The sequence below is a fragment of the Balaenoptera musculus genome, chromosome 1 (genome assembly GCF_009873245.2).
Source record: "Balaenoptera musculus isolate JJ_BM4_2016_0621 chromosome 1, mBalMus1.pri.v3, whole genome shotgun sequence".
Taxonomy (NCBI): Eukaryota; Metazoa; Chordata; class Mammalia; order Artiodactyla; family Balaenopteridae; genus Balaenoptera; species Balaenoptera musculus.
Window position 1 is genome coordinate 143,414,056 of NC_045785.1, and position 12,283 is coordinate 143,426,338.

The 12,283-nt window shown below is 38.3% G+C and overlaps 1 protein-coding gene across 1 annotated transcript in view; it reads right to left on the reverse strand.

Moving 5' to 3' along the window:
• Window positions 1-573: 573 nt before the first annotated feature.
• Window positions 574-12,283, reverse strand: part of PROX1 (prospero homeobox 1) — a 44,499-nt gene continuing 32,789 nt past the window's right edge. The window contains exon 4 of the mRNA XM_036852399.1: window positions 574-5,884. Coding sequence (XP_036708294.1) covers window positions 5,699-5,884 — 186 coding nt within the window. The 3' untranslated portion in view covers window positions 574-5,698. The remainder of the gene's footprint in view (window positions 5,885-12,283) is intronic.

A 12,283-nucleotide genomic window follows, 5' to 3' on the forward strand; every position in this document is an offset into this window, starting at 1 on the left:
CTGGCAGTTCAGTGGTTAGGACTCTACGCTTTCACTGCCGAGGGCACGGGTTCAATCCCTGGTTGGGGAACTAAGATCCTGCAAGCTGCGTGGCCAAAAATAAATAAATAAATAAAATAAAGTGCCAAGTGTGGGGAGAGGAAGGAAAACTCCATCACTGATATTACAGTCACAACTAGCCTGCTGTCCTACAACTGGACACAGGTCCAAAAATTAAATGTCACATGTTTAAAAAAAATCAAACGGCACTGAGCTTGTAATGTATATTTTATTTTGCACAAGCTTGCATATATACTGCACATACATTCAGTTTAAGAGAAGATGGAAGGCACACAAGGCAATTGGACTACTGTATCCTTTAAGTGGTACAAAGCAAAAGGTAAAAGTTTGGAGAGTATACAAAAGCTTAAACACACAAAGTAAAACCCCCTTCCCACCCTTCCCCCACAACTATTTTTTTTTTTTCCTGTTTTAAAATTTAGTAGCTGCCAAACTAAATTTTTTACTTTTACTTTAAAATCAATTGTCTACTGCACCTTTTTATTTACTTTTTAATATGGACAGGGAGTCTCATTTTTTTTTATCATATCAATTAATATTACAGTACATCCTTGGTAATACAAAATTGTACACCTTCATCAAATAAATTAGGATAAATTAAACCAATAAATTATGCAAAGTCTTCAGAACAATAGACAACAACAAAAATCCACAATTGAAATTGCCTCTAGCTAAAAAAAAAAATCAAAAATTGACTTTATCAGTTCAGTTATTGTACTATATTCAAATCAAAGGGTCTTTATTACAAAAAAAAAGAGCTTAATAATGCTATTTACAACATATTGCTAAATAATATAAAGGCAGTGTTTTGTCACGGTTTATACTATATACATATGAGAAATGGCTGGGACAATATTGGGGGAAGCCAGGACCTTTGATTTTTCTGGGTATTGCTGAGACCAACCCCAAATACATTTGCTTTTCTAATTCTAATTTTGAAGTGGTAATATACAATTTTAAACTGCTTTTCCCACCTATGGAGAATATTCGAATATTTAAAAAATAAAGAATGAAGCCCATTTTCACAGAAGAGGGCCAGTCTGTTTGCCTTTTCTGTTCATGTCTGTGCATTTTCGGGGGTGTCAGGTTTGAGAGAGGGCTCAGTTGAAAAGACTCAAAGTCCAGATGCTTCCAGATTCCGTTATATTCTTAGAAGGATGATTATAAGAAGATGCAAAGGTTAAATACCAGTTTTGATCCCAGCTCTGAATATGAGCATTTTAGCTTTAGTCTTATGGATGGTTTACAACCAACAGATCTACAGAAAACAAAACTGCATTTCCTTCAACATCACATGTAAGTGCAATACAGTAACTGCTTACTCATAGAAACCAGTTACGTTCTTTTAAGGGGAGCTTTTCGAAAACAATGCTTCTTGTAATTTGCAAACACAGAGTTTGTACCAGAACGAAACATTTGTACTATTCACACCAATGAAGATTCTATAATATACATGGCAAAGAGATTCTGCTCTGTCCTCACATGTACACTGCTTCTTTCAGGGGAGTCTGTAAACCACTTTTTCTTTGATGAATTTATGATTGCTTCTGGGGGACATCTTATTTTTAAAGCCCCCAAATCTTTAGCTTTATGACTTAATATTAACCTGTATGTGTATGCATGTATGTGTGTGTGGGGGGGGGGGAGGGAAGTTACGTACTAAATGTCTTCATGTACACAGAAAAGAAATTTCATAAATTTACAGAAACTGCATTACCCTTGCCCTTGACATCTGATGAAAGAGACTGTTATCTTTTAAAAGTAGAGAGCAGGATTTTCAAGAATGCTTTCAACTGTCTATACAGTCACTGAAGTGTTCCTAATAAATTCAACAGATGTTGTGAGAATGTAGTTATTTATTAAAATCTCATGTCTTACGTAACAACAGCCATGAGGTTAAATATTTACATTGCTTTATAAAAGTTCCCCTCTTGCTTTAGTGTTTTTGTTTTGCTTTTTTTTGTTGTTTTTAAAATTTTTAAAAATGATATTCACCCACATCCCTAGCACAGCAACAAAGATTCTGCAAACATAAAACACTTTAATGAAATAATACTTGGAGGCACAAAGCAAACTTCAGGAATATGTGGGTGAACATTTCCTTAAATAATTACTACATTCTACCATCTTCCACGTTGTTTTACCATTTAAAGTGAAATGTCCTCATTAAACAGCCAGAGATACAGTAAGAATTAAATGTTTTGTTGTTGCAAATAGAACATTCTTTTCACAAAACATAACAAATGCCTAAAATAGGTCCTTAAATCTAGATAGGAAAAGGTAAGCTTTCCACTTCACACGCATATATATATGTATATTTTTACATGTGTGTATATGTGTGTATGTGTTTTTATGTTCACACATCTGCACACACATATATAGCACATGGTATGAAATATTGCTTCTATACTACTTTTCATTAGGCTAAGAAAACACAAGATTTGCACCACAGTTACAAAAAATTGGCTTCTACAAGAATTTTCAAAACTCGAATGCTGCTCAAACAATTGAGGAAAAAATAATTTGCGGTATCAAACTGTTCTAAAAATTCTCTTCTTCAAAAACGTATTCTCCTGCTTTGTTTTAAAAAGACACAAAATATGCATAGCTATCAACGTTATGTCAAACAGCCAGAAAAAAAATCTAGTGTTTATTGCAGCTGTAGTAATTGGAAATAAAGTCAAAAAGATGAAATCGAAAGCCACAGAAGGCACAAGAACAATTGTACTTGTGGGAAAAAACTGGGATTTTGAAGGATTTTTAAAAATCCCCCCGCTGGTGCATTTAGGTCTAGGCACAGACTATAACCTCAAGTGTAGATGCAAAAATAATTTAGGGTTAGCAGAAAATAAGTGGAAATGTGGTATTTCAACATGGACTTTAGACTTTGTTTCCCTGTGTAAACTGTCCCTAGTCCTTCACCCTCCCACCAGAGAAAGTGAACTTTCTCCCAAGTCGCCAATTTTTACTTGGTGAGAGTTGAGCTAAGATTGGAAAGATGGTGACTTAAAGAAAACTTGTTAAATAGGAGTTTTGAGAGATAGGCTTTTGTCATTTTCCAGTGCACTGGGAGGCACAAGATTTTATGATGGTGAAAGAGAAAAGAATCACCTAAAAGCAAAATGATTGAGTTCTGTTTCCAGGACAGTGAGGTGAGTTTCTCCTCATGCTGCAATTTCTACTCTGAAACAATTTCTATGCCTCAGTGAACATTGAGAGGATATTATTGTAGATAAGTGCATCAACATTTGGTTGTGAACACACATTTTTGCTTAATTTGTCTATTTCAATTAGAAAGGCAGGGGAGAATAATACTAAAAATTCAAATACCTCTGGAATCAATACTGAATTTGCCCCAGATCAGGAAGATACTAGCAATCTATCTTTATAGGTGAAGACATTACGGTTTTGCCTTTTATCTTGCAAATGGCAACACAATGGTGATGTGAATTACATGGAACAGCAAAGACCCAGTTCTATACTGATGTGAACAATGAATGTCATACTCTTGGGCGTGAAGCAAGGCGAAAGAGTGTGACCACAAGTTGAGATTGCTTCCCTACTTTGTGCTGATTTGATTTTTTTTTTTTTTTTTGGTTTTCATTTTATTCCAATGTGATGATTATCCGAACACTTCTTTTTTTTTTTTTTTTTTTCCAAACAAGCCAGAACAAGAACAAATTGGCTCTGATGGCTCTGTGTAGGAGCCTGCGAGCTGGGCCATGTGTTTGGCTGTGGGTGCAGAGCAAGGCCCAGGGTGTTCCCGCCCGGGCCACTGCACTCTGTCCACACCGCAAGAGGCCGTGTCTCCTGAATGACGCAGGCATCATAGGACCGCGCCGTTTAACTTAAAGTCAGCAGGTTTTAAGGCTTTGTGCTGACAATAATTGCCTTCATACATTCCTGTCCATCAGCAGAATTTATAAATGATGTTAAATTACAGCGATTGGGTCACCTAGTTACATGGGTCAACCTGCAGTCTCCAAAGTCAAATGTAATTTTTATAAAAATCAAAGAAAAAATGATATTTATGTTGTATACGATCTAAATACCAGGTTTTTTTTTTTTTTTTACTTTGTCACTTTAGGAGATGTAGATCAAGTTACCAAAGGGGAGGGAGGGTTCTGGAAAACACTATTAGAAAAAAAAAGGAATTCTTACTGCATCTGCACACAAAACCCATCTAAGAAAACAAGTGTGAATGCCATACGGCTTTTTAAAAGCAAGTATGGGACTTTGTACACCTTTGAAAAACTGGAAAAAAAAATAAAGAAAAAGAAAAAAGAGGAGAACCATTGAAGAAAGCATGAAATAGCAGCTAGCTTTCTTATGTGTGCTGAAATTGTGTCTTTTGGGTTAACTCCCAAACTCTCCTATTCTATACACTCTTCACGTTTTGGTCAATTACTAGCTTCTGAATTAGAAGAGACTGTATCAATTTCTTTAAAACGCTGTACCTAAAATGAAGAAACACTTAAAAATTAGACTGTCACCACTTTGAATATCCATCAGGGTAGAGTGGAAATGTATAGGAAAATAGGTCATTCTCATATGTACTCCTCTCAGGAGGGGAAGATCGCATCAGCTAGCAGCTGTTAACAAACTTATAGTGTAGGCAGGAATTTTATGGTCAAGTTGGGATGTCCTTTATTCCTTACCATAGAAAGGAATTCGGAAAATAGTGTTTTTTGGAAAAAAAAAGTGTTAAATATTAAACAGAAATGATAATTCTTTTAAACCACATAAACAAAGTTGAGCAAAGAATAAATTTGAAACTTATGTGCCTTTTAGTATCTGAAGCAAGATAAATAGAAAATGATAACACGTTATAGGGGTTTTTCTGTATGAAGAACGATAGATACTCACTTATTACCAAGAAGAACCTATTGCAAAATTTCGAGAGGTGACTAGAAATCACATGAATTTCCAGTCTCATTTTGAAAGAGTCAGTTTTGTACAAAACTGCTTTGCCTCCAAAGAAAATGGTACTAGCTTGTGGTGTTTGCCATTTCTCTTAGGAAAGACTTGACGGTTAGTGATTATGTTTCTTTTTAAAATTTGGCCTTTTGGGGTACTTTTGAAAAGTGAGTTGTTCATCTGCCACCGGCATTATTTTTAAATGTGTGATAAAAAGCGACTTACTGAGTTCAAACCAAACAAAATATTTAAGTTTATCAAGTGGTTTCATTGAGCTTTCCGACCTTCTCAGCAGTAAAAACAAGAGACACATCACTAACTACAGAGTAGTGTTGTGTCACGGGTCTCCCTCCGCCAACCGCCATGCGCAATAAACCATCAATCCAGCAGAAGCATCTTTTAAAAATGCCCTTCCTTGCTAATATAGACTTTACACACGTCAACATTCTTTTTCCCTGAAAATTAACCCTATTTTAAGTCTCCAAATGTTAAGGGCCTTGGGCAAAAGTAAACTAAAGGCGGAAGGAAAAGAACCATCCCCTTGCAATGGAAAACAGAAGAAAATGAGAGAAAGATGATGAGGAGGAATTACCAGCTGATTTTGTAACACATCCATGCCTCCCATACACATATATATGAAATCAAAATCTAGACACGGATAACTTGGACATCCAAAGGGGACTGCTACTATTCATACATTCGAAAAGAGTTGTTGAAATTTCTACTCATGAAGCAGCTCTTGTAGGCAGTTTGGGGATTTGAAAATCTCAGGGACTTCACTATCCAGCTTGCAGATGACCTTGTATATAGCCTTCTTCCAGGAAGGATCAACATCTTTGCCTGCGATAATGGCATTGAAAAACTCCCGTAATGTGATCTGCGCAACTTCCAGGAATCTCTCTGGAACCTGCTGATACAAGGAGACAATGGCATTAATAAAGTTTTCAGTTTCAAGTCTCCAGTTCTTCAAAGGAAATTGAGCTAAGTTCTTTCTTTCAGAAAGGGGCTTACATGACACCTGCATTTTCTAAAAATGGCCGGCCTCTATTCTCTTATGTAAAGTCGTTATATATAGTAGCATTGTAATGTGGGGTTGACAGCTTTATAGAGTTTTAGAAAAAGACTTGTGCAAAGGATACATGCAGAACTACTGAAAAACTGGGATTCCATTGTGAATATCTGAGTAGAAAAAAGGGGACATACCTCTGGGATTCCTCATTTCATTAAATAGGTGTATTCCAGAAGCAAGTCTCCACCTAATCGTTCAGAATTTGAATCATATTTCCATTATGAAAACAAAATTTGTTCTCAAAAGTAGAATAATAATTGGCCTTTGATATAAACTAAACTAAACCCACACTATAGATGAAGATAGCGAAAATCTTAGTTTCCTGCTTGTATCAGAGGATTGTTGACTCAGATGTTAAATTGTATATTAAAATATCTGCACTATAAAGTGCAGGCATACCTTGTTTTATTGCGCTTTGCTTCGCTTTATTGTGCTTCATAGATAGTGCGTTTTTTACAAATTGCAGGTTTGTGGCAGCCCTGTGTGGAGCAAGTCTATCGGCGCCATTTTTCCAACAGTGTCTGCTCACTTCATGTCTCTGTGTCACGTTTTGGTAATTCTCGAAATATTTCAAACTTTTTCATTAATATTATATTTGTCATGGTTATATGTGATCAGTGCTCTTTGATGTTACTATTGCGAAAAGATGCAACTCAAGGCTCAGATAATGCTTAGCATTTTTAGCAATTAAGTATTTTTAATTAAGCTATGTACTTTTTAAGACAAAATGCTATTGCACACTTGATAGACTACAATATAGTATAAACATAACTTTTATATGCACTGGAAAATCAAAAAATTTATGACTCGCTTTATTGCGACATTTGCTTTATTGCGGTAGTCTGGAATGGAACCTGCAATATCTCTGAGGTATGCCTGTCCTCTATGTACAAAAACAAGAGTAAGATAATGATATTAACACTGAGTCCCAAAATACAAAATTTGTACTGAATTTTAAAATCCTACATTGAAAAATACTTTACCTTGAGATTAGAATTGCTCCATGAGAGAGTGATTTATGCAGCTGATAGCAATAATAAAACCCCACATTTTTGGACTGCTTATTATGTGTCAGGCACTGTGTTATGTACTGAGTGTGAATTATGTCATTCAGTTCCCCCAACATCTCTGTGATTATTAACCCCATTTTACAGTGAGAAAATGGAGGCTCAGAGAAATTAAGGGAATTGTTCAAAGTCATTGTACTCTAAGATAAACATTCTTCAAATATTCTTTTCAGAATCCCTATCTGTTAATCCTTTTCTCCCAGAGCAGTGAGTATATATGTGGGTGTTTCGTGTGTGTGTTTATTAATTGTTTATTAATAGTTGTTTATTTAATAGTCTAACCTCTTGTCTAGGGAAAGGAATAGCTATTGATGTACTTATTCAGTATTCTTTGTAAGTTGCACGGTAAAGCATGGCCTGTCTTTCCCCACAACAAGGAAATGTATTCACAGAATCATTCCATGTACTCATAATTTTCCAAATACACACTGACACTCTGTAGATTTCTTTTAGTGGGGTACTTATACATTAATAATGTTTTATTTTTACAGTTAAGTGCAGACATATGAGAAGTAAAATGCACTGCAGTTATATGTGTAGACAGATCTGTCTACACATATACAAGAGGTATATATTTTCATCTTGGTTCACACTTACCCCTCACCAAAGTAAAAGGGAGGGATTGTCATTTTGAACACATTTGATCCCTTTCTCCACACCTTTTCTCAATTTGTGCAGTGGACCTTTTTATAATGATAGTAACTGTTAAAGAAAACGAAAAAGATACCAGCCATCCCTGCCTTATATATTTGGAGTTGGACAAAGAAGTTCAGTGCATCCCATGGCAAGTCACTTGTCCTTTGAAGGAAACCTAATAACACCCCAGAAAAAAAGGGCCCCCATCTGGGGCTGATCAGAATCTAGAAAAAGTGAAAAGCTTGAGAAGCCCCTCCCAAAGATATTGGCTAGTTTCTTAGGACACAGTCCCCACCACTGCCTGGAAAATCATGGAAACATCACCTTGTCCCCCGTGGATGTGCAAACCCATATACCCCAAAGGCCATTCCCTGCTGAGAATTCATCTGCATTTTCAACTGAACTTTGATGATTTTCTCCCCAACCTCCTGCACGTACGTGAGTATTTGTGGGATGGGAAGGGCCTGGAAGAGCAATCACCCCTCCTAGTCACCTTATACTAAATAAAAAGTCATTAAGCAGCCTTTTTGAGTACTCCTCCCTCTTCCCCAAAGATGATCCTTCACATTTTATCAAGTGGGCATTATTGAGAGAGGGATTCTGGCTGGAGAACAGTTATGCAGTGTAACTACCCGCTCTAACTACTAGGTTTGGGAGCTGTTAGCCAAATGCTACAGAAACATCATCAGAGTGGTTTCCCTGGCCATTGGCAACAGATCCACGATGCAGATCTATGTTCCTTGAATACTCGGGGATGCGGCCTGGCCTGGCGGAGAGCTGTAGGGACAGAGGGTATGGCAGCGGCTCCAGATGAAGTCCCACCCACTCCAAGGACCCCCAAGAGATCTGGGGAGCCAGGGGCCAAGGGAGCAGGGCTGATGTTTAAGACAGTCAGAGGAGGGAGGTGCATCTAGAATAGCATCAGCCCTGGAGGAGGGAAGAAGCGTAGTTCTAGGGTTTGCCTGAGAGAACAACTCAAAGTAATTTCTTTGGGGGTGCATGCAGCCTCCATCCTGTTATTCCTTATCATTCGCCATGCTGGTTACTGGTTTTTAGTGGGTCTTACCCTGTTTTAAACATTCATTTCTTTTGGCAGTAATCTTGGGTTATCTTTTAACATCTTTTGTATTTGTGTCTTGATGTTATTTAACTTTTCACCTACTTATATCTAGTTGTAATGAATTTATCATAAGATGTCTTTAGAGAAGAAGTCCTGGCTTCTATTCTGCGTATCCCTCACAATGCTTCACAGAGTTCTTTCGCATCATCTTTGATAAACAGCTCATAATGAGACCCTGCCTTCTGCTTTGTTCTACACTGCTCTAGAGTCACACTTATCTTCTCCCTAAATACTTAAAAAAAAAGGAATTTTAAAGTAAGGATAGAAAACAGAATTTAAAGACTTGAAATAGATCTCAGAACTCATTTTATAGATGGAGAAACAGATTCTATGAGATGAAGAAATTATGAGATGAAGAGACTCATGTGAAATAACTTATCCAGGTGTCTTTCCATTAAACCATGCTGGCTCCTTTTTAATGCAATTTCCTACTTATAAGAGGCATCAAAACCTTGACAAGCTGTGGATCTGTGGTTTAGAAAAACCACGGAAGAGCTAGTAACTTCAAAATAAGTGCAAATGACACAAAAGATTCCCAAGAGGAGACTATGGTTATTGGTTTATGTTTGGGAAGGGATGAATTCTTTGCAAATGGTTTGCTAATTTCTTGCTTACTTTGAGGCAATACTCATGCAATGGATTGGGCTAGGTAAAAGAAAGTTATAATGAGACCCTCTAGTACTAGAGCAATTAATCTTTTTTGGTGGCTCCAGAGAGGTAAATTGATGGGTAGCAACTGATCTGAGTGCCAAGGAATTCCATCCACAGGTAGAACTATCACCCATGAAAAAGGGACCCTTACCTCTCTGCCAGAAGTTTCCCCAACTGCATTTAACAGAGTAAGGGGTGGGGGAGTCCTTTCTGATGTTTTTTTTGGGGTATCTTAGAATTCAGGGTTATGAGAACAGTGTTGCCCATATTTTTTCAGTACCTCTTCACACCTAATGGATTTCCAATCACTAATAAACATCTGCAGAAAATCCCTTAGTGACAAGTAATCCCTTATCTAGGTTTCTTTTAATAGAACCCAACAATCTGCAGAATGAACCCTAGAGTATCTCCTCAGCATCAGGTGGCAACAGTCAATCAAGTCCCTGGAATGCAAGACAATGCAGGCCACTGGGAGGGGGAGGGAAGGCCATGCCTTTGGACATGCCACAGGGGAAAAACAAAAGGCTTCCAAAGTCTCTGGCTGGGACTCTGAGGCTATTGTGGGAGCTGCAGTGCTGAGTGTTCTTCAGGAGAGGAGAGTGGAAACTTTGCTTTGATAAAAGGCGTCCCAATATAGGAACCTCACCCCAAATGGTCTTGCCTCTCCTTGACTTGATATTTGGAGGAGAATAGAACTGCGGGGAGGTACTTGAATGCACTCATACATTTCAAGGGGGTTGGCTATCAGCATCCACCCATTTCATCACAATTGTTTGCACTTGAGTCTCCTCAGAGCACATGAGGGCCCTGTGGGCTTAGATGAAACGGGAGAAACGGGAGGATGTTTTCAAGTCTGTCAGCCCGTGCCTGAGTTGCCCATATGTGCGCACAGGCGCGCGCACACACAGGCGCGCGCACACACGGTGTGTTGGGTGGGTGGTTGTTTTGCTGTTCTTTTTTTTTTTTTTTTAATCAGAATGAGTGGCAAAGACACATTTTCCCCCCCGTCTTCCTCCTCCTCTTCCCAGTTGCTTTACCTTCAAGGATGATTTGTTTTATTAAACTGACTGTCCCTAGCCTCTGCAGTACATAATAAAAGCCTGACATAGCAGGCTGCCTGCCTTCTGTGTCCTGCAGACACTCATCATAAGTGTCAGGACATACCAAGGTTAGCGGTCACTGGAAGTGTGCTCACTGGCCCAAACCTTGCCAAACGCTCTTGGCAGCTGAATGAATGTCACAGAGAATAGAAGGGGAATTACAAAGGTTAAAAAGAAGACAGCCTCTCCTATTTTCTGGAGATAGAGAAGCTGATTTTTCACACCTCTGAAACATCCATAGGCTCGTCCATCGGCCTCTTGCAGGGGACCTAAACCCTGCCCCTTACACAGCTCTCCGTGGATGCCTTTCCATCCTCCATCCCCTTTAAAAACTGGTCCACTGGCCTAATTTCATCAGTGGAATGATCTTTGCTGAAATGGACAGAAAACAAACCAGGCATTGACCTCTCTCCCTGGCCCCTCCCCAATAACCAATGGCTCAAATGGCTTATCAAGCTAATCAATCAGTAGATTACGATCTTATCAAGAGAGATCACCTTTCAGGTTCATCTTTTAAACTATTTTTTTTTTCAAACTTCAGTGGGGAAATGGAAAAGGAAACATATATATGGGCAGAAGTGGCTAACTGATGGGAAAGTAAAATCCTGGCTAGTATTTTGGTGAATTAGTTTGTGTGTGTGGGTTTTCTTTCTTCATCCTCCTCCATTTAAAAAAAAAATACTATAAAAGGGCAATAAAATGCTGACTGTAAGAAGACCATGTCAAGGAGAAAAGGGTACTGGTATTTTGGATACTCTTCACTGCTCGCCTTGGAGAGAGAGTTATTCTTGTCACAAACCCTTTTGTCTGCATCTGCTGACTGCTTGCCTGTAGCCAGCAGCATACTTTAACTGTTTTGTCACCTCCTAACATCACATGCATCAGCTGTTGGGCTTTTGTTACGGGTATTGTAGAACTAATCCGCTGTGGCTGGTCTACTGTGCAGTAAATAAAACAGAAACGGGCTTCTCAGACAATTCTGCATGAATATTTCAGATGGCTTTTACAACTCCGATTCACAAAATCAAATAAATAAATAACTCCCACAGTCCCCCCCAGCCTCTACCCACACAGAAACAAAACCCCTCAAACTAGACCCAGATGCCTCCAACTCAACTGCATTGAAGGCACTGACTTGAGCCTTCAAGCAATTGTTTGAGTGAAGTTGAAAGAATAGCGATCTCTAAACTTCAACACTGTGGTGTTTGTATTTATTATTAGAGTTAAACACGTCTCATTCCGAAAACTGGGTAAGAGGCTTTGAAAATCTCGAGAGCTACTTTTCTCCTTGGGCTTTCTAAAAAAAAGATGTAATGCCATCAGTAGTATATAGTTAAAGTTGCCCTATCAAACCGCTTTTATTGTTTCCATCTGCATTTTCTTCCCTTCCACTCATCTGAAAGGGGTCAAAGGAAGATGCTTGTGCATCTAATTCATCCTAAGAGCCTTTCCAAAATGTTTAACCTGTACTGGAGCACGAAAGGAAAAGCAAACTTTGGGCCAGGATTTTTGAAACTGAATTGACGTCGTGAGTTCTCTTAAGGGATAAATAATGTACTAACCATATACAGTGAGGCATTTTTCTAGACGACTTCTAAGTGTCTTTGGAGAAGTTAAAAAGAAAAAGGGCATCTGTACGTGGCTGCGTGCATGTGCACACACA